The sequence below is a fragment of the Drosophila obscura genome, unplaced genomic scaffold (assembly GCF_018151105.1).
Source record: "Drosophila obscura isolate BZ-5 IFL unplaced genomic scaffold, ASM1815110v1 contig_1, whole genome shotgun sequence".
Taxonomy (NCBI): Eukaryota; Metazoa; Arthropoda; class Insecta; order Diptera; family Drosophilidae; genus Drosophila; species Drosophila obscura.
Window position 1 is genome coordinate 5,531,850 of NW_024542679.1, and position 24,113 is coordinate 5,555,962.

The following is a 24,113-nucleotide window of genomic DNA, read 5'->3' on the forward strand; positions in this document are numbered from 1 at the left end:
TACTATCGATTTACAATTTTTACCGTGCGGTTCGCGTGAAATTCAGGCGCTGCGAAAAACTAGAAAAAACCATTTAAAATCAATAATTTAATTAATGAAACAACTGTGAAACATTACATTAGACATCAAAGTGTAAGTTTTCATTAATTTTATAATGGCAGCACATGGATTTATAGCTATAAGTTGCAATTGAAATTTGGTTGGTGTGCAAAGTGAAAATTTTTCGGGTCAACGCCACACCCTCTCATAGAGGCACTCTAAATCCAATTAAATATGGGTAAATGTGAGGGAAAAGTGTTGAATACTATTAAATATATCAATGGCACAACACCAAGGATACAATTATCCTGGAATTGTTCGTATTTTGCGCAAAATTCTGTATTCAAATTGAAGTTGAAAAAAAGTATCTATGTATGTAGTAGCTCCAGTTTTGTTTGTATGTGTGCATGCGTGCAGGAGTAGAAAATTCAATATGTGTGCGTGTGTGTGTACGTCATCGGCTGTGGTGCGGCAACTTCAGCCGAGAGAAAGCGCGAGAGAGCCTGTCATGAGATTGTTTGTGTGCATGTGAGAGCGTCCAAGTACGAAGAGTAATGTTTTGCCTTACATTTGCCAAAAACCTGTTTAAATGGCAGTGTCCTTGACTTTGCTTGAAGGCTAATTCATGTAGGATATTTCACTCCCATTGTATGTGGGTGTGTGTGGCTATAGTACAACTCAGCCTATAAGTTCTTTTGGATAGTATATTTCGTGCTTGGCAATCATTGCTCATAATTCCAAACCGTGAGGATTACGTCATTCCAAGCTATTTTCTGATAGACACTTCAATTAATGTACACACACAAACACACATGCACACACACATGGGTTTGCTCTCTTTTCAAGGGGGTTCGTTCTCTCGCACTTGCTGTTTTTTTGTTGTTGTTTGTATTTTGTACCTCGATAAACAGTTAAATTGCCTTCAATGCTTTTTGTGTGTGTGATGTGTTTGCTCATACTTTTGTATGGCTGCTTTTGACAGAGAGATAGAGAGAGAGAGACAACAAAAATGCCCGAGCCCAGCCTAGGGTATTTTTTTGTGTTATTTCCTGCCCTGCTCTCTGGCGTGGACCCACCCTCTTGATGTGTGATTGTTTTTGTTCACGGGGGGAAATGATGTCACTGGCTTTAATTAATTAAGGCAGATTTCTGCTGTTTTGACCTCTTTCATTCATATTCTGGAAATGTTAAGTAATCGAGCAGTAATAAACTGAAACCCTGAAATGTCCCAGATATGCTTATCAGAATTGCTCGCTCAAACGGGAATTTTGTGTACAGTAGCGGGTCGTTGAATGGGAACATTTTATATCTAAATTTAGTTTAACGTTGCGCATTGCCTGTATGTATCTATATATATGTTCTATGTTGGGTAAACAATTGGAAATTGCATTTTCTATACTCTATTTATCTATGTACTATGTATCCTAACCTTATATACCCTCCAATATAGTATGTGTCAATGGAATATGCTGACATATTTTGATACCTCGTAGAGTCTTTCCTTCTCCTTCCCCTCATGCGCGTTCTAGTGTGTGTGACTGAAAGTGATTTCAAAAAATGTCAAAATCCTCAAGGAACAAAATCCTTCAACCTATCCACAACAAAAAACAACAAAAAAAACAAAACCAAATCCAAAAATAGAAACGAAAAACAAACAAAAGCCGAGCGTGTACAAGAAAACCATTTCTCTTCTCCCCTCTTCCGTTGCAGGAAAAGTGTGAGAGAGAGAGGGACCATTACGAAAGAGAGAGAGAGATAGAGAGTGTGTGTTTCTGACCGAGGATATAAATATCTGAAGCCTCCGAAATAAGGCCATGTCCCTAGCGTCACTTTAAACGACAGGCAAAGACAAGGAACAAAAATGAACAGATTGGAAGAGACTCAGCTCCAGCTTCTGCTGTCGAATCTGGAAAAGGTTGCCCGTCCGCAGTTGCCCCTGAAGTTTGTGTCGCTCTTCAAGAAGGGCAAGACATGCAGCTTGGAGGACTTTGCTGTCTACTTTCTAGCCGCCGTGCGCCAACATACGGAACAGCATTTCCACGGCAGCGAGACCGACACGACTCCCAAGTGTCTGACACCCGTACGACAGTCTAAGCCACCGCCTGAAGACCCGCTCAACGAATCTCTCACCAGCCAGAGTGCCGCCAGTGCCAACTCCTCGATGTGTACTCCGGTCCGACAGCAGCAGTCGCAGGGCCGAAGGTCCGCTGGCAGCGGTCAGTTCTGCAGCACGCCCCAAAGCGCCAATCGCAGCGGAGGCGGCGCTGCTGGTGACCGTGGCCATAGCTTTTGTCTGGGCGACTTTCTGGCTACAACGCCGACCCCAGGCCAGCAGCGATCCACCAAGAAGAAGACTACTCCCAAGCAGCAGCACCTACAGCAGCAGGCAAACGCTGCTGCTGCCCAGGCCAAGCCCAGGCGTCGCGTCCTCCCGATGACCATTAGTAAGAACGTCTCGGCCAGCTCTTCCTTTGGCGACACCAGCTCCTTTAGCAACGACAACAATCTGTGGCGCCTCTCGCAGAGCAGCGAACTGTTCGATCGCAGCCAGGGCGCTGCCCTGGACATGGAGGCACGCAAAACCCTGCTCCTGCACAAGCAGGAGATCAAAAGTGAGGCGCCCGTCTGTGTGGCCCCAGAGAGGGGTCAAGAGGATGAGGTCTCCAGCATGCAGGAGCCCGTCGTCGTCAAGCTGGATGATGTTAAAAGTCCCGGCCAGCTGCAGGTGCTCTCGGCCATCTATGGCCAGCTATTGGACCTCAATCTGGTGCCGAACGTGCTGGGAGAGCTGAGCTTTGTGCTGCAGCTACTCAACGTACACGACTCGGATGTGAGTCCCAGTCAGGCGGTGAAGGACCTGGATCTGGGGACGCCCCTGCACCGGCTGGGTCTTTACAAGAACTGCATTTACTTTGCCCTTCAGGTGCTGGAGCATCAGCAGTATCTTCTGCTGCAGCTGGACAGGAAATCACTCGGTGTTCTGCTGCAACAAGAGCGCCTGGGCCTGCTGCCACAGTCGCTGCTACATCAGTTGGAGGAGTCGTGCCAGCGTAAGCAGGAGCTGGCAAAGAAGGAGATCACATCCTCCTCCTCCGCCCTGACTGTGGCCTCGCCTGGTGGCCAGCAGAATGTCTACTACCACGAAGAGAAGGACTCGCGCGATAACTTTCCCAACCAGAATGAGTTTGGGGCCTTCAAGTCGCAGCGCGATCTCTTCTACAAGGCCTTCAAGCTGTGGGAGACGAGCCACCTCAATCGGGTATTCTGCTTCAGTCGAGACGTCACGCCACGGGTGCGGGACATCTTCAGGATGTCGGAGAATGCCGTGAACATGGCCCACTTTGCCAAGCTGTTTGTCAGCCAGCTGCTCATCTCTGGCAGCGAGACAACCGAATCTCCGGAGGAGCTGGGCCTCAAGCTGGACCAGCTGCGACTGAATCGCTTGGCACAGCGACTGGTGACCTCCAACTCCAGCGTCGAGGATCAGTTCCCCCGCTCGCAGGCTTTCTTCCGCGACTTTATCGGCGAATGCGCCTCCATGGCCTTTCTGGTGCAGCTCAAGCTCGCCCTCTACGTCCAATTGATGCGCCACAATGACTCCACCTTCGAGCTGCAGCAGCTGGCCGAGGATGTGGTGGAGGAGCGCACCTCCCAGCAGGGCGGACCCTTCACTGTGCGTGCCCAGACCATGGCCAATATACTGATTCTGGCAAAGTTCCTCGGCTATGTGACGGCCCTGCCCTACAATCGTTGTTCCGGCCAGCCGCAATCGTCTCTCTGCCAGCAGCAGCTGCAGCTGCGCAGCCACTTCCAGCCGGACTTTAATCTGCGCGAGCTCCTCGAACGCTCGATGTTGAATGGCAAGCTGCTGATCACTCTGCCCTGGCTGGTGCAGTATCTGGTCATGTTGGACCTCGTTACGCTCCAGTTGCCCAGCACTCTGGCCACTCTGGAGCTCCTATATGCCCTGTACGCCGCCATGCCGGCCGAGAAACTGCAACCAGGTGCCGTTTTCATTGCCAGGAGCTGTCTGGGTTGGCTAATGGAGGCACAGCCGGATCTGGTCGGTGGATACTACAGCCACAGGGCCTTGGGGGCGGCGGGTACGGGTCACGGACCAAATGCAGCCGTTGTGGAGAGCTGCCTCAGTACGTTTCGTTCGTTGGAGAAATCGCATGTGCCCCAAATGGAGGAACTGCTGCCGGTGGCCTGCCCCTACCTCCACGAGTTTCGAGTGAGCATCACGCCCTCGCGGCAGTCCCAGAGCACTGGACGAAGCGGCCGCTTCCGGTACATAACCACGCGGCTGGAGCAGCTGAATCAGAGCGGAGGAGCCACGTCCTCGGCAACGGGCCATCCGGTGGTGGCCTCGGTGGAGCTCAGTTCGGCGGAACAGCAGCAGCGGAAGCTGGCCGATGCCTTCCTTCACTCGCAGAATGCCTCGACTCGACGCCTCATCGAGTTTGTGACGGAGCGCAGCTTCAAGTGCGTGGTAAAGGATGCCCAGCAGCAGATTCTACTGCCGTCCAAGGCGGCGGCTGATGGCCGCGTCAACGAGATCAGTTCCACGCAATATCAGGAGGTGTTTGGAGACATACAGCAGATCTACCAAGAGGCCAAATCGCAGGCCTGCCAGCGATGGGCGGAGCAAGTGCCACGAATGCTAAAGGAGCGCATCGAGCAATCGCTGGAGGCCCTGCTGCCAGAAAGCACCAACGAGGTGCTGCGAGCCACGTACGCCCAACTGATCCGTGGCCAGGCGCAGATCCAGCTGCAGCAGTGGCTGCTGTCGAACGTGATGCAGTCCAGCTTCTACCACGGGGATCTTCAGGAGCTGACCGGCAAGGTGTGCCGCGCCAACAAGAACAAATTGGAAACAACTGGCGGCGCCAGCTCCAGCGAAATGCAGCTGACCCTGGACGTGGGCTTCAGTCTCTCCGACATGCTGTTCCAGCTGCAGCAGTGGCTACACTGCTGCAGCCTGCGTCCGGAGAGCATGGGAAGTGAGGCAGAGCTGTGGGAATTGCTCCAGCAGATTCGACACGCCGTTCTGTTGCCCCAGCTGCCCACCGTTTTCTATCATTTGATTGGCTCCAGCCTGGTGCGACTTGTCCAGCTGCTGATCATCCGCGAGCCGCTGCTCCTGACACCACAGATCCTCTCTGCCAGCTGCGCGGTGTGGCGGACACCTCAGTTCTCGGTCAGCGAGCCAGCTTCGCCGGGCATCTTTGATGCTTTGCTTACTGTAAGTTTCATCCAGGAGCTGGGAAACTATGCACGGTGCTTCCGCCTGCTGGAGAAATTCCTCCTCACCATGCTGGAGGAGGGAGTACTGAATGCCGATAAGTTGAATGAGCTGTTCCTGCCGCTCTTCAAGGAGAACTGGCCACCGGCCGTCTGGAGTGCCCTCTCCCAAATGTTGCAGCACCTATCGCAGGGGAATCGAGTGGCCCACAAAGAGGGCGACATCAAAAGTCCCGAGGACGAGGCCAAATCGCATCTGTTTATGGAGATGATGGCCGATTTGTCGCGTGATTTGGATAGTTTCTAAAACCCAAAACAAATATTTCTAATTCTTGTGTGTTATGTCACGTACCCGTTTGGACCCCTAAATAAAGGAGGTTCTTTTTTCCAAAACTTTGTGTAGAAAATAACTCTGTGAGGGGCAAAGGGAAGGCAAAGGGAAATTGTCTTTATTGGGTATGTTGTCGATAAGATAACGATGGCTGGGCTGGGCTGGGCTGGGCTAATCAGCGCGAGAATGAGTGCGTCACTGTCACCGTTTTGTAGTTAATTCTTGAACGCATTCTGAAACGATTCGATCATCGATCCAAAGCAGTTGGCAACGCGACAAGCAACTATATTTTGTGGAATTATTGTACATACATACATACATACACTGTATTTAATGCTTTGCATTATTTTGTATAGCTAACGAAAATGCAATCGCTGTTCGGTTCGGTTCAAGAATATTTAAATTAATCGGAGCGATTGCTCTCGGGATAGTTGGCAGCGCGGCGATAAGCTCCAGGGGGATGCTTTCTGGATGTTGTGCCAACTTGATTCAGAAATTTGCATTTTAAATTAAATTGTATTAAATTTTAAACCATGTCAATGAAGACTTTAAACTAATTATTTACTGTGCCAAATTTATATTACAGTTGTGCACGGTCAAACATTTGATGAAGAAGCATCAGCAGGCAGCAGTATTAATTTGAAACCAGTTGGCAGCGCCCAGAGCAGCTTACGGTAAATTGCAGCACAAAGTGTAAACAAAACAAAACGAAAGGAAATGAAATGTAGTTAATGGAATTTTTTGTTTGAATTTTGCAGCTCTTCACGAAACCAAAAGACGAACGAATATTTTTTTTTGAAGAATAGAAGACAACCAAACGAAGAAGCCACGAAATGGAGAATTTCACACCGAAGGAGGTGAAAATCCTCGAGACCGTCGAGGACATTCAGGAGCGTCGTGAGCAAGTACTCTCGCGCTACAACGAGTTCAAGATCGAGACCCGTCAGAAGCGCGAGAAGCTCGAGGATTCGCGTCGCTTTCAGTACTTTAAGCGCGATGCCGACGAGCTGGAATCGTGGATCCACGAGAAGCTGCAAGCGGCCAGCGAGGAGAGCTATCGCGATCCCACCAATCTGCAGGCCAAGATCCAGAAGCATCAGGCCTTCGAGGCCGAGGTCTCGGCGCATAGCAATGCCATCGTATCGCTGGACAACACCGGCCAGGAGATGATCAATCAGCAGCACTTTGCCTCCGAGACTATTCAGCGGCGTCTGGATGAGCTCCATCAGTTGTGGGAGCTGCTGCTCAGCCGCCTGGCCGAGAAGGGTCTGAAGCTGCAGCAGGCGCTTGTCCTAGTGCAGTTCCTGCGCCAGTGCGAGGAGGTCATGTTCTGGATCAAGGACAAGGAGACCTTTGTCACGGCCGATGAGTTTGGTCAGGATTTGGAGCACGTGGAGGTGCTGCAGCGCAAGTTTGACGAATTCCAGAAGGACATGGCCTCGCAGGAGTACCGTGTGACCGAGGTCAACCAGCTGGCCGACAAACTCATCCAGGATGGCCATCCAGAGCGTGACACCATCACCAAGCGCAAGGAGGAGCTCAACGAGGCCTGGCAGCGGCTCAAGCAGCTGGCCATTGTCCGACAGGAGAAGCTGTTCGGTGCCCACGAGATCCAGCGCTTCAACCGCGATGCCGACGAGACTGTCGCCTGGATCGCCGAGAAGGATGTGGTTCTCTCCTCCGACGACTATGGCCGCGACTTGGCCAGCGTGCAAGCGCTGCAACGCAAGCACGAGGGCGTTGAGCGTGATTTGGCTGCCCTCGAGGACAAGGTGTCCACACTGGGCGCTGAGGCGCAGCGTCTGTGCTCCATCCATGCGGATCACAGTGATCAGATCCGCGACAAGCAGTCGGAGATCGCCAACTACTGGCAGAGTCTGACGGCCAAGGCGCGCGAGCGCAAGCAGAAGCTGGACGAGTCGTACTATCTGCATCGATTCCTCGCCGATTTCCGGGACCTGGTGTCGTGGATCAACGGCATGAAGGCCATCATCTCGGCCGATGAGCTGGCCAAGGATGTGGCTGGGGCCGAGGCCCTGTTGGAGCGTCACCAGGAGCACAAGGGCGAGATCGATGCGCGTGAGGACAGCTTCAAGCTGACCACCGAATCGGGCCAGAAGCTGCTGGAGCGGGAGCACTACGCTGCCGCCGAGATCCAAGAGAAACTGGGTGCCCTGGAGAACGACAAGAGTTCGCTGCTGTCCCTGTGGGAGGATCGTCGCATCCTGTACGAGCAGTGCATGGACTTGCAGCTGTTCTACCGCGACACAGAGCAGGCAGACACCTGGATGGCCAAGCAGGAGGCATTCCTCGCCAATGAGGATCTGGGCGATTCTCTTGACTCGGTGGAGGCGCTGATCAAGAAGCACGAGGACTTTGAGAAGAGTCTGGCCGCCCAAGAGGAGAAGATCAAGGCCCTGGACATTTTTGCCACCAAACTGATTGATGGCCAGCACTATGCCGCGGACGATGTGGCCCAGCGTCGCCAGATGCTGTTGGCGCGCCGTGCCGCCCTCCAGGAGAAGTCTGCGAAGCGGCGCCAGCTGCTGGAGGACTCGAATCGCTACCAGCAGTTTGAGCGGGACTGCGACGAGACGAAGGGCTGGATCAGCGAGAAGCTGAAGTTTGCCACCGACGACAGCTACCTGGACCCCACCAATCTGAACGGAAAGATGCAGAAGCATCAGAATTTCGAGCACGAGCTGAACGCCAACAAGTCGCGCATCGAGGACATCACCAATGTGGGCACTGAGCTGATTGAGAAGCAGCACTATGCCGCCGATCAGATCAATACGCGCATGCAGGAGATTGTGGTGCTGTGGGAGACGCTCGTCCAGGCGTCCGACAAGAAGGGATGCAAGCTGAACGAGGCCTGCCAGCAGCAGCAGTTCAATCGCACCATTGAGGACATTGAGCTCTGGCTGAGCGAGATTGAGGGCCAGCTGCTGTCTGAGGATCACGGCAAGGACCTAACCTCTGTGCAGAACCTACAGAAGAAGCACGCCCTGCTCGAGGCCGATGTCATGGCCCATCAGGATCGCATCGAGAGCATCAAGGTGGCGGCCAATAAGTTCATCGAGTCGGGCCACTTTGATGCGGACAACATTCGCAACAAGGAGGGCAATCTGTCGGCCCGCTATGCTGCCCTCGCGGCGCCCATGAGCGAGCGCAAGCAGCATCTGTCGGACTCGCTGCACGTGCAGCAGCTGTTCCGCGACCTGGAGGACGAGGCGGCCTGGATACGGGAGAAGGAGCCCATTGCAGCCTCGACCAATCGCGGACGCGATCTGATTGGAGTGCAGAATCTGATTAAGAAGCATCAGGCTGTGCTCGCGGAGATTAACAATCACGAGGCGAGGCTGCTGAATGTCATCAGCTCGGGGGATAATATGCTGAAGGACCAGCCGTTCGCCAGCGACGACATCCGGCAGCGATTGGAGGCACTGCAGGAGCAGTGGAACAACCTCAGGGAGCGGTCCAATCAGCGCAAGCAGGATCTGGATGACTCGCTGCAGGCGCATCAGTACTTTGCCGATGCCAACGAGGCCGAGTCGTGGATGCGCGAGAAGGAGCCGATTGCCACCGGCAGTGATTACGGCAAGGATGAGGACTCCTCGGAGGCGCTGCTGAAGAAACACGAGGCGCTCGTCTCCGATCTGGAGGCCTTTGGCAACACCATCCAGGCGCTGCAGGAGCAGGCCAAGAACTGTCGCCAGCAGGAGACTCCTGTGGTGGATATCACTGGCAAGGAGTGCGTTGTGGCTCTCTACGACTACACGGAGAAGTCACCGCGCGAGGTGTCCATGAAGAAGGGCGATGTCCTCACTCTCCTCAACTCCAACAACAAGGACTGGTGGAAGGTGGAGGTCAACGATCGTCAGGGTTTCGTTCCGGCTGCCTACATTAAGAAGATCGAGGCCGGGCTCAGTGCCTCGCAGCAGAACCTCGTGGACAATCATTCGATTGCCAAGCGACAGAACCAAATCAATTCGCAGTACGACAACTTGCTGGCCCTCGCACGCGAGCGCCAAAACAAGTTGAACGAGACAACGAAGGCGTACGTGCTGGTGCGTGAGGCTGCCGATTTGGCCCAGTGGATCCGCGACAAGGAGAACCATGCCCAGATTGCCGATGTGGTTGGAGAGGATCTGGAGGAGGTGGAGGTGCTGCAGAAGAAGTTTGACGACTTCAACGATGACCTGAAGGCGAATGAAGTGCGTCTGGCCAATATGAATGAGATTGCCGTGCAGCTGACATCGCTGGGACAGACGGAGGCCGCCCTCAAGATTCAGACCCAGATGCAGGACCTCAACGAGAAGTGGAACAACCTGCAGACCCTCACCACCGAGAAGGCCAGCCAGCTGGGCTCCGCCCACGAGGTGCAGCGCTTCCATCGCGACATTGACGAGACCAAGGACTGGATCGCTGAGAAGGCCAATGCCCTGAACAATGACGATTTGGGCAAGGATCTGCGCAGTGTGCAGACCCTGCAGCGCAAGCACGAGGGCGTTGAGCGCGATTTGGCGGCACTGCGTGACAAGATTCGTCAGCTGGACGAGACGGCAAATCGTCTGATGCAGTCGCATCCGGACACGGCCGAGCAGACGTACGCCAAGCAGAAGGAGATCAACGAGATGTGGGACCAGATCATCACCAAGTCCACCGCTCGCAAGGAGAAGCTGCTGGACTCGTACGATCTGCAGCGATTCCTGAGCGACTATCGCGATCTGCTCGCCTGGATCAACTCGATGATGAGCCTGGTCACCTCCGATGAGCTGGCCAATGATGTTACCGGTGCCGAGGCGCTCATTGAACGCCATCAGGTAAGCAATGTCATTCCAGGGCGAACAGACCCCGTGCAGTGCAGACTGACAGGCACTGCAGGGGTGCAGAACTCAGAGGAGCTTCGGTCTGGCCGAAGGTGTTGTTTTCTTTCAGTTGAAACCGTAGCCAGATCTTATCCATGGATCCATCCATTTAATTAACTCTTGTATAGCTCTCTATTGATTATTTCGTTTTGGTTTTTCGGTTCGTGTGCCCCACATCATAAACCAATCTCGCAAAACTTCGATTTATCGACGACCTACAAAACAATCAATCAATCAATCAATCAATCGAAAATAAAACTACAACAATGGTTCATCCTGGTTCATCACAAACAAACAAACAAACTCACATCATGGTTACATTACAACCCAAAAAAAAACAAAACAAAAATCCGAATCCTGTATGCTGGCTACACCCAGGCACAACGAGCTGAGATTGAGTTTACGCTGGGCAGCAGCAGCTCCGTACCGGTAGCCACAGGCAGTGGGGCCTCGACCACAAGCATCGCATCACCCGCATCCGGCGACGAGGTAGTTCCTTCGGCTAAACCCACTATCATCCGCAGTGATTCCGTTGCATCTTTCTGTGTGTGTGTGTTCTGTGTTCTCTCTGTGTGCCATGCCATGCCATGCCATGTCATCCATTTTTCTGAATATCCTGCGGGTGTATTTCTTTCCGAGTGAAACCAAAGACATTTCTGATAATAAAATGCCAAACGAACGAGCACAAGACACGGCTCCACGTTAGTTTTTCCCATCCATTTGGATTCATTTGAACATAGGGATAAAGAAAAAAATTAAAGAAAGAAATTTAAAATTTATTTTAATTATTACAAATTGGATCGGGACTGAAACGGGAATGAATCGGGAACTGTAACCAATGGTCGAAATTATTTGCAACATTTTGTGCTCTTCGTCGTTACACATTTTACTATTAAATTGTCTTTTGGTTGGAACTTTGTCGGGATATTCAGAAATTACCTTTTGAGTGTATAAATATCAAAATTCTCAGTTCTCATATCCTTTGGCTTCTGCTTATCGTTACACACACACCACACAGACAGAACATATTTGTTGGTTGAATAACTCCAAGACTTGTATTTGTATATCATCTCTAATCCTGGGATATCCATCAACACTCTCATATCAATCGCTCACAAGGAAGAGCCGCTCAAATGAATGGCTTTGGCTGGCCGCAAACATTTTGTAAAAAGAAACCAAAAGCTTAAATGTTTGGATACTTCCTAGGACAGTCATTAAATCGTATCCATCACACACATCGAACATCTGCCAACACTGTCACATACTCCATCTCATCATCTACATTGAACTCGTTCTTCAACTTAATTTCGTTCCACGTTTGTTTGTTTTTGACTAATTTGAAGCTGCAGCTAAATAAAACCCAGCCCAGACAGCCCAGCCCAGCCACAGTTGCATATATTCTTGTTGTTCTAACCCCCACGGCGTTGATATATTTTTTTTGGGGAATTTTGTGAAACTTTAACTAATTTTTCGCTATTCGGAATTCCCCTAGGAACACCGCACGGAGATCGATGCACGCGCTGGCACCTTTGGGGCCTTCGAGCAGTTTGGCAACGAGCTGCTGCAGGCCAACCATTATGCTTCGCCGGAAATCAAGGAGCAGATCGAGGATCTGGCCAAGGCCAGGGAGGATCTGGAGAAGGCCTGGACGGAGCGCCGTTTGCAGCTGGAGCAGAATTTGGATCTGCAGCTGTACATGCGCGACTGCGAGTTGGCCGAGTCCTGGATGTCGGCCCGCGAGGCCTTCCTCAATGCTGACGATGACGCCAATGCCGGCGGCAATGTGGAGGCACTGATCAAGAAGCACGAGGACTTTGACAAGGCGATCAACGGGCACGAGCAGAAGATTGCCGCCCTGCAGACGGTGGCCGATCAGCTGATTGCCCAGAACCACTATGCCTCCGCGGCGGTGGACGAGAAGCGCAAGCAGGTGCTGGAGCGCTGGCGCCACCTCAAGGAGGGTCTCATTGAGAAGCGCTCCCGCTTGGGCGATGAGCAGACGCTGCAGCAGTTCTCGCGCGATGCCGACGAGATCGAGAACTGGATTGCTGAGAAGCTGCAGCTGGCCACCGAGGAGAGCTACAAGGATCCGGCCAACATCCAGTCGAAACATCAGAAGCACCAGGCCTTCGAGGCAGAGCTGGCGGCCAATGCGGATCGCATACAGAGCGTGCTGGCGATGGGCGGCAATCTGATTGACAAGAAGCAGTGCAGCGGGTCGGAGGATGCGGTGCAGAAGCGGCTGACACAGATCGCCGATCAGTGGGAGTACCTGACGCACAAGACGACTGAGAAGTCGCTGAAGCTGAAGGAGGCCAACAAGCAGCGCACTTATATCGCTGCTGTCAAGGATTTGGACTTCTGGTTGGGCGAAGTCGAGAGTCTTCTGACCACTGAGGATTCTGGTAAGGATTTGGCATCGGTCCAAAACCTCATGAAGAAACATCAGTTGGTCGAGGCGGATATCGTGGCGCACGAAGACCGCATCAAGGACATGAACAACCAGGCCGATTCCTTGGTCGAGAGCGGTCAGTTTGACACTGCTGGCATCCAGGAGAAGCGCCAGAGTATCAATGAGCGATACGAGCGCATCTGCAACCTGGCCGCCCACCGTCAGGCCCGCCTCAACGAGGCCCTCACCCTGCACCAATTCTTCCGCGACATTGCCGACGAGGAGAGCTGGATCAAGGAGAAGAAGCTGCTGGTCGGCTCCGATGACTACGGTCGCGATCTGACCGGCGTCCAGAACCTCAAGAAGAAGCACAAGCGTCTCGAGGCGGAGCTGGGCAGCCACGAGCCGGCCATTCAGGCCGTCCAAGAGGCTGGCGAGAAGCTGATGGATGTGTCCAATTTGGGCGTGCCAGAAATCGAGCAGCGTCTGAAGGCTCTCAATCAGGCCTGGGCTGAGCTGAAGAATTTGGCTGCCACGCGTGGCCAGAAGCTGGACGAGTCGCTGACCTATCAGCAGTTCTTGGCCCAGGTTGAGGAGGAGGAGGCGTGGATCACCGAGAAGCAGCAGCTGCTCTCTGTGGAGGATTACGGCGACTCGATGGCCGCTGTCCAGGGTCTGCTGAAGAAGCACGATGCCTTTGAGACGGATTTCACGGCCCACAAGGACCGCTGCTCGTTCATTTGCGACCAGGGCAGCGATCTGGTGGAGGCCAAGAACCATCACGGTGACTCGATTGCCCAGCGCTGCCAGCAGCTGCGCAACAAGCTGGAGAACCTCAATGCCCTGGCCGCCCGTCGCAAGGGAGCTTTGTTGGACAACTCGGCGTATCTGCAGTTCATGTGGAAGGCCGATGTGGTCGAGAGCTGGATCGATGACAAGGAGAACTATGTGCGCTCCGATGAGTTTGGACGTGATCTGTCCACGGTGCAAACGCTGTTGACCAAACAGGAGACATTCGATGCAGGTGAGTGAGCGATCTTTTAGCTCTACATATAGTGAGAATGTTTTGCATGTTAATTTATTCGCTTTTGTTTTGTTATTAGGTCTCAATGCCTTCGAACAGGAGGGCATTCACAACATAACGGCACTGAAGGACCAACTGATCAATGCCAGTCACGCCCAATCGCCGGCCATACTGAAGCGTCACGGGGATGTGATTGCCCGCTGGCAGAGTCTGCGCGATGCGTCGGATACGCGCAAGCAGCGACTGCTGGCCATGCAGGAGCAGTTCCGCCAAATCGAGGAACTCTACTTGACATTTGCCAAGAAAGCTTCGGCCTTCAATTCTTGGTTCGAAAATGCCGAAGAGGATCTCACAGATCCTGTTCGCTGCAATTCGATCGAAGAAATACGCGCGTTGCGCGACGCCCACGCACAATTCCAAGCGTCCCTGTCCTCGGCCGAAGCTGACTTTAAGGCATTGGCAGCACTCGACCAGAAGATCAAGAGCTTTAATGTTGGACCGAATCCATACACCTGGTTCACCATGGAAGCTCTTGAGGAGACCTGGCGTAACCTGCAAAAGATCATAGAGGAACGCGATGGGGAACTTGCCAAGGAGGCCAAGCGCCAGGAGGAGAACGACAAGCTGCGCAAGGAGTTTGCCAAGCATGCCAATCTCTTCCACCAATGGCTGACAGAAACAAGGTGAGTGAGTGACACCACCCACCACACACCACACCGCACATCTCCGTTGTGCGAGATTGTGTGTGTGTGTGTATGTTGATCAATGTTGACCCCCCAATCCACCATTTACCTACCCCCCCTCCACACACACTCCTCACATTGAATCCATTTCAATGAAAACACAACAAAAAACCTCTTGGTGGTCTCTGAATCCGTTCGAACCATGAAAAGCGTAACTGAAACGTTCAATTCTATTTTTCTAGATATTATATGCTGGGTTTTAACCGTGAAGGGTAATTAAGAAGGCGGTGGCGTGGCGTATCGTCTCTTGTGTCTTGTTTCTGCGTTTCAAACTATTTTCATTTGTGAATTTTAATTTAATTTATTGTACTCGTTCGTTCGTTTGTTTGAGAGGCCCAGAGGTGGTGCTGGTGCAAAGGCCTCGCCTCGAATCTCCTAACAGCTGCGGCTCCAACCTAACCTAACCAAGCGCGCCTCTGCCTCTCCTCTGTGGGAAATAACTTTTGCTTTTGTGCCTCGTGCCCGCTCTTTTGTAAATATTCTCTAACTAAGATCGAGCAGCGGTGGCAACAGCAACAACAACAACAACAGCAGCGACAATAATAGTTTTGAAAATTTAACAGTTTAGTTTTAGTGCCGACTACAGGCCGATGATCAGCTTTTTCTGCGATTCTGCATTTGTTTTGATGGTCACAAATTAAATTTTGATATTCCAAAATTCGATTCAAAATTATTTGAAAATTAATTCTTGAGCATGTGACAAAATATTAATAAATGCAATGCATAAATAATAAATAAATAATGTTTTAGCGGTACAGAATCTCATATGTAGAAATTTAAATAATTACGATATATTTTTTTTGTTTGTTCTTTTTAATACGAAGCGTTTAGTAGCTATTTTTTTAAATTCAAAATACAAACTTGGACATTTCGTTGGCGCTTTTCTTAATTTTAACTCGCTTTTTATTAGGCCATTAGACGACTATTTGTCCTTATTAGTTGCTGAATTCAATGAACCAAAAATCAAAAGAAAAGAAAACAATTTATATGATTCTAAAACTACACTTACCTCTGCTCCGATCGATATTCGTGAATTCCCATTAAAATGAACAAAATTCAGACACCTGTAAATATATACATGAAGGGACGACAAATTAGTTGTGAGAGCCCTCACCACAAAATAACAACAACAAGAACTTATTCGCTGGCCCCATAACACCCCTCTAACAAGATTTGCTTTTATTATGCATTATACTATACTATATCATTGTAACGTTCTGATTTCTTTTGGAGAACTAAACTCGATCTAATCGCCGCTGATCTTTTGTCGTGCTGTACTAACGAATGCTTGTTTTATTTTTGCCAACCTCTCAACCAACTCCACTCCGCTCCAATCCACATGCACACGCTCACGCACAGAACATCGATGATGGAAGGCTCCGGTTCCCTCGAACAGCAACTGGAGGCGCTTCGCGTCAAGGCCACAGAGGTGCGCGCACGTCGTGTCGATCTGAAGAAGATTGAGGAGCTGGGCGCCCTCCTGGAGGAGCATTTGATCTTGGACAATCGCTACACGGAACACTCGACAGTCGGTCTGGCCCAGCAATGGGATCAATTGGATCAGCTGTCGATGCGAATGCAGCATAACTTGGAGCAACAGATCCAGGCACGCAATCACTCGGGTGTCTCCGAGGACTCGCTCAAGGAGTTCTCGATGATGTTCAAGCACTTTGACAAGGACAAGAGCGGAAAGCTAAACCACCAGGAGTTCAAGTCATGCCTGCGCGCCCTCGGCTACGATCTGCCCATGGTTGAGGAGGGACAACCCGACCCGGAGTTTGAGGCCATTGTCGATGTGGTCGATCCCAATCGCGATGGCTACGTATCCCTGCAGGAGTACATTGCGTTCATGATTTCCAAGGAAACGGAGAATGTGCAATCCTACGAAGAAATCGAGAATGCCTTCCGCGCCATCACTGCCGCCGACCGCCCCTACGTCACCAAGGAGGAGCTCTACTGCGTAAGTTTTTCTTTCTGTCAGCACTCTCCCTAGTCCCTCGACTCATCTGTTCTTTTGCGGCCCTACAGAACCTCACCAAGGACATGGCGGACTATTGTGTGCAGCGGATGAAGCCTTTCTCGGAACCGCGCTCCGGCCAGCCCATCAAGGATGCTCTGGACTATATCGATTTCACGCGAACGCTTTTCCAGAACTAAGAGGGCTTTGCGGTCTTGTTCAGTGGCGCCTGAGAATATGTCTTACAATCTAAAAACAACAAAAACAAAACAAAAAACATAAATTATATATTTACACAATTATTTTCGATAATTTTAGTCTCTAAGTCGAAACCAATTTAAAAGCTTATTTAAGAAATTATGCCACAATGAACCTAAAATCAACAGTAATAGCACACCCCTGCCTGCAATACATACATACAATACATATTTATCAATTTACAATGACTATAAACCCGTTTGAAGTTTTTTGCATTTAGTATCTTTTACCACCAAGCCCAGCCAGACCCCCCCCTCCACCCGTAAAGTATCTTAAATTTGAAGATTTCAGTTTGAGGATTGCACCAGACCGCCGGAAATAATAATTACTCTGTATTGAAACTAATCTGATCTACGATATGCATATGAAGCGCTATAAAACGCTTTTGCTTCCAGTTAACGAGCATTATACACTTTCTATAGTCGTGTCGTCAAATGTCTGTAATCGAAATATCAAAACGTTTAAGATCAACTCTCTTGCTATCCAAATCAAAATACACATTACATAAATAATCCAGCCTTTTACCGTTTTTCTTTGTCCAGTTTCTACGTGTATTCGAAACGAAAGTAGAAGAAAATATCTCTTGAGCAAATGCAATTTTATAAAAAATAAACAACAAAAAGAAATGCTTAACAAACAATAAATATTGCCTCTGTATTGAACACATATATATTTACAATTGGTGAATTGCAAATAAATATATTGCTGCATGTCTATAAATGTTAAACATAACGAAGTTTCCTTCTCCAGCTCAGAACGTAAACACACACAATTACCTTCGGGGGTTCCCATTTATTCTTTACAAAACAGATTAACATTTACAATTATAACAAAAACTTCTTTATGCTATCCGCGTAGGCGGCATTCGTTAGCTTCCCGTCGAGGGCACCCTTGGGCAGCCACTCGTATTTGGTGCTCGGCGTCTTGTTGTCACCCACTTGGCCGGTGCGGAGGGAGGCGCGATAGAAGAATACCTTGGCCCCGACGCTCTCGGCACGCTGATTGCTGGGGTACTTGTACTTGTGAAAGCCCACGGGTGCGTTGCCGTAGAAGAGCACCTGCAGCTCGCTGCCACACTGTTCGCGTAGCACACGCTCCGCCGTCTGGCGCAAGGACTCACCGTCTTGGCGCTTGCCCTGCGGCAGAATCATGTGCTGCTGCGGGCCCAGCTTCTGTTGCACCAGCAAATAGAGCGTGTCCTCCAGACAGCGGTCTGTGGAGCTGGTCTTGTTGGCCGCATCGTCGGGCGTCGAGCGGGAGCCAAATTGGAATTTCTTCAGCTCCTCGACGTACGCATCTTTCAGATCTTGGGCCGTCTGCTTGGTCATGCTTTCGTCCAGATCCACCTGCACTTTTCCCTGCTTGATGAGCTCAGCCTGGACCAATTCCCGTTCGTTCTTGAGCTCATGGTCGGATTTTAGGCTGTTCTCGTACTCGACACGCCACAGCAAGTCCTGAAACTGCCGCTCCACGGGGCTGAGTGACTTGGAGACGACGGGCAGTCGTTCCACGAGAACGCCGGCGTAAAGATCCCACTTCTCCTGGGCGGCTGCTGTGGACTGGGCGCGCGTCACTTGCCTGGCTCCCACCTGCACAAAGCGTCGCAGCATAGTTAAGTTTTTAATTAAAAAAAAGTTTATGGAAAAAATATCCAAAACGAGCCCCGATTACATGAGCAGCAGCAGGCGAACAGATGTTCGCGAGTTGCATTGGCCACCAATCGTTATCGGTATCGGAGAGCGCGTCGCCAGTGTTTGCCGAATCTTGATTTGTGTTTGTTCTTTTTTCACACAAATAAATCAAAAGATGTCCGGCTTGGAGTCCTATATCAACCACAGCGTGTCCATAATCACTGCGGATGGACGGAACTTCATCGGGACACTGAAGGGATTCGACCAGACCATCAACATCATCATCGACGAGTGCCATGAGAGGGTTTTCTCAACGTCGTCCGGCATAGAGCAGATTGTGCTGGGGCTGCACATCATCCGGGGCGACAACATTGCTGTAATTGGACTGATTGACGAAAGCATCGACTCCCGCCTGGACCTCGCCAACATTCGAGGAGAGCCCCTGGGGCCCGTTGTGCACTAATGAATAGCGAATAAAACAAGACTCTTTATCTTTACAAAACTTAATTTACTTCCACATGACTTTAAATTTCATTCAGATTCTACGCTAAAGTTAATCTGGCGACAGGAGAGCGAGTCCAAGTCCACCACGGCGACGCTCTTCGTCTTGCTAAAGCTGGGCACGCACACCAGACAGGTGCGTTTCCCTTCGGCGGTAACATGAAGTGCCGTCTCGAAGGACTCGCAGTTGCCTGCAAAGTACACGTGGGGACACTCGCGCATGATGAATGGATCGCTCTCGATGTACGGATAGCAGGCCAGAGTGTCTGGAGCTGTGGGCGCCACATGGCCCCATGTTAGAGTGCAGCGCAGGGCCTCCAGCGAAGATTCAATCGACGTGCTGCGTAGGAGATCTGCCACATTCTGACCTGCAGTGCCCACAATGAGAGCATCATCCAGGCGACAGTTGTAGGGATTTGTGACGGCCTGGAACGACGAGAGCTGTGCCGCTTGGGGGAACATGCACTTGTGGAACGGCTGTTGGGGCAGCATAAAGTTGGCCGGATCGTAGGCGCCCGGCATCACATCGATGGGCAGGCACTGCGCCCACGAGGCGAACCAACTGTCCAGCTGGGTGACCGCCTGGACAGTGTCGTTGTCGTTGGCTTGTGTGCGTGCCACCTGCAGGGTCGGAACATGCGCCATCGCACTGCCGCGCACCGAGTTTCCGGCTATGATCAATCGGACCAACGATTTTGCATCTTTCCCGTTGCCCAGGCTGCCGCTGAGCCAGTACTGAAATAGGTTTAGGGCCTCCACATAGGTGTGGGCCTGCAGCTGATCCAAGCCAGATACGAGCACCAGCAGACGGTTGCGTTTGTTAGGCAGTGGCTTCTGTGGCCCACTCTCATAGTACATTACATCCTCGACGTTGAAGAAGCCTTCGCTATCGGTGCCGCCCAGTACGGCGCAAACAATGCCGGTGGCCATGAGCTGGGTCTTCAGCGTCTCACCCTGTAAACGCACCCGCTGCAGTTCATCTTCCAGTATCACCTTGTCTTCGGGCTCCGAGTAATTCTGTCGCGGCGGCTGGGGTGCCAACTGATTCTCCTCGGATATGTCCCTCAGGATGCTGGGCCTGTGCGCCTGGTGCTTGTAGATGGTGCCAATCAAGATGCAGTGGACATCCTGTTCGCCACGCAGCTCGCATAGCTTCATAATGGTCTCTGTTTTTCCCCACTTCTTCTGGACAAGCGGCGTCAGCAGGCGCGTCATCTCGGCCAGCCGGTGGGCGTACAGGTGACAGAACTGCTTCTGGTAATCGTGTTCCTTCAGCCGATATTGGCTGCTTAAGTTCTCGTAGGAGCTCTCCAACCGTAGAGTCATTGTTTACGCTTTTATGGATATATTCTTGTGGGGATAAACAACGAAACGAGTGTGGTTGGCGAATTTGGCGCAAAATTTTTGTTTGTTGTTTTTAGCTGCTTTTCGATAATTATCGGCGCTCAGCTGTTATCCGTTATACACACACAGTTGCTTATTTTGCATTTATCGAAAGAAGAAGAAGAGCACAACCGAAATTTAGCGAAAAAGTGTATTGTGATTTGGAAAAAAAGAGTTTTGGACGTGTTAATGCAATGCATTTAGTAAATCTCTGCACAAAAGAGATGTGGAACAATGTGATAGCGTGAATGGAGTGCCTCATGCCTCCTGTTCAGTGTCCTGTGCTGATTTGGGCGAATGTTTAACAGAGCGTATTGATTTTTACGACTTGGGGTGGGGGGCACTGGACTGCTACGCATATTGTTGTTTATTGTTCTCCACAGCAGGCAGGCCACAACAAGAACTGCGTCGCAGGACGGTGAAACATGAAAGTGTGGTTTCAGCAGGGTTAAAGAGCGAGACGCCAGCCAGCGAGGCGACATGGGTGGCTCCGTGAGCCAAGTGTTCCGTTCTGGGTCGGCACTGCTGTCACATCGAGATGGCCACAAAGTGTCGAAGGCAACAGAGGAGAAGATCCAGACGCTGTTCGAAATACTGCGGGCCAATCCGAAAATCTCGCTGCAAACACTCGAAAGCCTCCTCATCCAGATACCGAAGAACGAGAATATCCTGGTCATACACGACGATTGCGGATACAACATCCTGCAGCGAAGTGTCGGCCTCAATCACATTGATCTCACCAAGTGGCTGCTGCACCGCCATCGGCCCGATGTGAACCGTTCACCCTGCTCCCTGCCGCTGCACATTGCTACGCTCCGTGGGTACGAGGAGTGTGTGGAACTTCTCCTGCGGCACGGTGGCCGTATTGACGTGGATTCCCGGATGTGCTTCCCCGGCGCCCACACGCACAACTGCGAGGAGAGCGGCAAGTGGCACAACAATGTGGACGACGTCAGCGAGCGATTGAACAACAAGCTGCAAAATGCTCTATGCTATGCGATCGACGGTGACCAGTACAATGTCCTAAGCCTACTCACACAGAAGATGGAGGAGCCTTGGATACCGTTTCGCGTTAAAAAGCCCCTCTTGCATTTGGCCTGCGAACGCGGTGCATGGAATTGTGTCCAGCAGCTGGTGCTGACGCGATCCGAAGAGATAAATCTCATCATGGATGAGTACTATCCGATACACCATGCTGTGCTGCACGATGGCCGCTTTCTCGAGCTGCTCATACAGCAGGGGGCCGTGACCACAGTTCGTACCTGTACCCAGCAGATGACCTTGCTGCATGTCGGTGAGTTCTAGAATTAAACCCCTGAACGTGATGACAGAATGTAATTAAAGCGAAACGAAATTCCCCATGCTATAGTTATATTTGCTGCTCGTAAGCCCGCCGAGGATACGCTGGCTACTCTACGCATCCTATTGGAACGCGGCTGCAAGGAGCTGATCAATGCCCCCGACTCGCTGGGGAATACGCCGCTGCATGCACTCATCGTGCGCTATGCTTTGGAGGAGGCTCGTTACGGCTACGACAAATGGAGCAAGTGGGATGTTTTGTATTTGGTGCGGTTCCTGCTGCAGAACGGAGCCAAACAGTCCATCAATCAGGCGGGCAACAGTGCCATGGCCTGTGTGTTTCGCCACCTGCGCGACTGGGAGGTCTGCTACGAGCTGCTCAACATGCTCATCAAGGAGGATGGTAAGGGCACCATGCATTGAATCGTTTCTGGGACATTGTGGGTATACTGGACATACTCTTGCAGGTGATCCAAACATTGTGGGCCGGGATGGGTCCGTGCCCATAATGGTACTGTTGGTGCCGCTGATCAACAAGGACCATCTGCACCATTTTACGCATTCAATGAAGGTGAGTCCTAGCAAAGGTTCGAGAGATTGCCAGAGAGGTATAATCAGTCATGTCGTTTTAGGTCTGCTATCTGAACTGCATCCGCATTTTGCTGCAGCATGGGGCGAATCCAAACTGTTCGTATCGCGCCAATCTGAAGCCGCTGCACGTGCTCGTGTTCACGGTTAGCGAGAACTTTACCCTCAATTGTGATGCACAGAAGCGCACAAACTTTGACTTTATCAAGAACATTCTGCTGCTGCTGCTGCAGCATGGCCTGGACTGCAACAAGACATATCAGCACATTCTGCAGGCTGTCATGGATATGGTGCAGAATGTGCGCACTTGCCACGACATGGAGTGCATACACGAACTGACGCTGACGCTCATTCAGTACGGGGCCGATCCCAATATTGTGCTGAGCAGCAAGACCACGCCGGGTATAGCGATCTTCTCGAGCGAAATAGCCAGCTATGGCGAGGCCCTGGGCGGCGGTGGGGCCGCCGCTGCCTTGGGGGGCGATAACACGTTCCGCAACTCCTTCCGCACAAACTCTCGATATCTGCTTTTCTACTATATTATACTGATAACGAAGAAGGAATTTATACTCAACGATCCGCATTTGAATTTTACGCGCATCATCCACCTCTTTTACCTGACCATGGAGCACGAGCCGCTCTACAATTGCCTCAAGTCGCTGCACAACTTCTACGTTGCCCAAGTTCCCAGCAAGAAGACCGAGCAACTTATTGCCCTGATATCCTCGCTCTACCGCAAGCCGCGCAGCCTCAAGCAACTGGCACGCTGGGCCATCTACGAGGCACTGAACCGCAAACTGGCACCAAATGTCAATCGCTTGAACCTGCCCGGCCCCCTGAAGGACTATGTGCTGCAGTTTGAGAGATAACAAGTGGGCCGTCGTCGATGTTAACCCCTAACGACCAATGAAACCCAACCACAAAGAACTAAAATCAATCATTACTGCAATTGTTATGTTGCCCCTAAGCTATATACGAGTACTGTTTAATATAAATATTTACCGCATACTAATACACCTACGACGAGGTATCGTATGTGGCTAAACAATAATTATATACATATATATATATATATATATTATATATGGAAACGCTAAAACGCATGTACCAAGAGAACTACAACAACAACAACAACAACACAACTAAAATATTGGCGAAATCAAATGTGTGCAATTTCTTTGATACGAATTCTATTATTGGAAAGGAAGAGAACGCTCATCTACTCGTATGTTTTGTATTTATGTATATTGTATACGTATTCAGATTGTATAGCTATTGTATAATGCGCTTTATGGTAAACTGTATGCAGTGCCCAGCTGCCGGCCGACAGGGGACGTCTATTCCTATCTGCACCGATACTATCCTATCCCCCTGCTGATACTATCTCATGCCGTAACCGTATTTCGGAGTCGGAGATCTGCATTAACTTGAGGCTTTTGAACTGATGAAGAATATTGGGTGTTTTAGAATATTGTATTGTATTTGCAATTGACGAGATGTTATGTAATAAATATTGTCATTCTTGTTGCTAAAAAGTTGTTAATCTCTGTATCTGTAATGTATTTTCAATCGAATTGATAACGATCAATCATCAATAAATAAAGAACATTTTCGCAATCTTAACTTGGATACAAATCGAACAAAAGATTTATGCCAAATAAAGCTTTAATAAGTGGAAAACACAGAATATGTACCTGGAACCTGCAACCGTTTTAAATTGAACTGCAGATTGTATTGGGTAACGGGACCGACCAAAGCAAACGCAAAGCACCCATCCGTTCCCATCCCCTCTCCTGACGAAGTTGTCGGCTCACGTACACACATACAACTATAACAAAAAACAACATGCGAACAG

The 24,113-nt window shown here is 50.6% G+C and overlaps 6 protein-coding genes across 10 annotated transcripts; 4 read left to right on the forward strand and 2 right to left on the reverse strand.

Annotated features, from left to right (window-relative positions):
* Window positions 1–42: 42 nt before the first annotated feature.
* On the forward strand, window positions 43–17,583 carry LOC111067575 (spectrin alpha chain). 5 transcript variants are annotated; one of them, XM_022356739.2, is made up of 9 exons: window positions 43–132; window positions 6,201–6,307; window positions 6,373–10,437; window positions 10,861–10,971; window positions 11,975–13,898; window positions 13,978–14,581; window positions 14,824–14,853; window positions 16,001–16,601; window positions 16,670–17,583. In XM_022356739.2, exons 3-9 carry the CDS (start codon window positions 6,448–6,450, stop codon window positions 16,796–16,798), a joined length of 7,389 nt encoding a protein of 2,462 aa, XP_022212431.2. In that variant the 5' UTR covers window positions 43–132; window positions 6,201–6,307; window positions 6,373–6,447; the 3' UTR covers window positions 16,799–17,583. The 5 variants fall into 5 exon arrangements, with proteins under 5 accessions (XP_022212431.2, XP_022212430.2, XP_022212432.2 ...); XM_022356738.2 differs by having other exon boundaries at window positions 6,201–6,288; XM_022356740.2 differs by lacking the exon at window positions 14,824–14,853 and having other exon boundaries at window positions 6,201–6,288.
* Window positions 44–5,665, forward strand: LOC111067577 (protein disks lost). The gene is made up of 2 exons (XM_022356743.2): window positions 44–132; window positions 1,750–5,665. The coding sequence occupies exon 2, from the start codon at window positions 1,901–1,903 to the stop codon at window positions 5,588–5,590; it is 3,690 nt and encodes a 1,229-aa protein (XP_022212435.2). The 5' UTR covers window positions 44–132; window positions 1,750–1,900; the 3' UTR covers window positions 5,591–5,665.
* A 45-nt stretch (window positions 17,584–17,628) lies between the features above and the next one.
* Window positions 17,629–18,555, reverse strand: LOC111067582 (39S ribosomal protein L46, mitochondrial). The gene has a single exon (XM_022356749.2). The coding sequence runs from the start codon at window positions 18,464–18,466 to the stop codon at window positions 17,681–17,683; it is 786 nt and encodes a 261-aa protein (XP_022212441.2). The 5' UTR covers window positions 18,467–18,555; the 3' UTR covers window positions 17,629–17,680.
* Window positions 18,556–18,579: 24 nt separating this feature from the next.
* On the forward strand, window positions 18,580–18,991 carry LOC111067583 (U6 snRNA-associated Sm-like protein LSm8). Its single transcript, XM_022356750.2, has one exon. It carries the CDS (start codon window positions 18,663–18,665, stop codon window positions 18,948–18,950), a length of 288 nt encoding a protein of 95 aa, XP_022212442.1. The 5' UTR covers window positions 18,580–18,662; the 3' UTR covers window positions 18,951–18,991.
* On the reverse strand, window positions 18,641–20,420 carry LOC111067580 (DNA polymerase delta subunit 2). The gene has a single exon (XM_022356747.2). The coding sequence runs from the start codon at window positions 20,312–20,314 to the stop codon at window positions 19,019–19,021; it is 1,296 nt and encodes a 431-aa protein (XP_022212439.2). The 5' UTR covers window positions 20,315–20,420; the 3' UTR covers window positions 18,641–19,018.
* A 44-nt stretch (window positions 20,421–20,464) lies between these two features.
* Window positions 20,465–23,278, forward strand: LOC111067578 (ankyrin-3). Its single transcript, XM_022356744.2, has 4 exons — window positions 20,465–21,665; window positions 21,741–22,073; window positions 22,138–22,241; window positions 22,303–23,278. The coding sequence occupies exons 1-4, from the start codon at window positions 20,852–20,854 to the stop codon at window positions 23,125–23,127; spliced, it is 2,076 nt and encodes a 691-aa protein (XP_022212436.2). The 5' UTR covers window positions 20,465–20,851; the 3' UTR covers window positions 23,128–23,278.
* Window positions 23,279–24,113: the final 835 nt, after the last annotated feature.

Coding starts and splice junctions, on each gene's coding strand:
- LOC111067583 (XM_022356750.2), top strand. CDS start 18,663: ATGTCCGGCTTGGAGTCCTATATCAACCACAGCGTGTCCATAATCACT.
- LOC111067575 (XM_022356739.2), top strand. CDS start 6,448: ATGGAGAATTTCACACCGAAGGAGGTGAAAATCCTCGAGACCGTCGAG. Junction 14,582..14,823: donor CAATGGCTGACAGAAACAAG/GTGAGTGAGTGA, acceptor CTATTTTTCTAG/ATATTATATGCTGGGTTTTA. Junction 14,854..16,000: donor CTGGGTTTTAACCGTGAAGG/GTAATTAAGAAG, acceptor GCTCACGCACAG/AACATCGATGATGGAAGGCT.
- LOC111067580 (XM_022356747.2), bottom strand. CDS start 20,314: ATGACTCTACGGTTGGAGAGCTCCTACGAGAACTTAAGCAGCCAATAT.
- LOC111067578 (XM_022356744.2), top strand. CDS start 20,852: ATGGGTGGCTCCGTGAGCCAAGTGTTCCGTTCTGGGTCGGCACTGCTG. Junction 21,666..21,740: donor GATGACCTTGCTGCATGTCG/GTGAGTTCTAGA, acceptor CCCATGCTATAG/TTATATTTGCTGCTCGTAAG. Junction 22,074..22,137: donor CATGCTCATCAAGGAGGATG/GTAAGGGCACCA, acceptor ATACTCTTGCAG/GTGATCCAAACATTGTGGGC.
- LOC111067577 (XM_022356743.2), top strand. CDS start 1,901: ATGAACAGATTGGAAGAGACTCAGCTCCAGCTTCTGCTGTCGAATCTG.
- LOC111067582 (XM_022356749.2), bottom strand. CDS start 18,466: ATGCTGCGACGCTTTGTGCAGGTGGGAGCCAGGCAAGTGACGCGCGCC.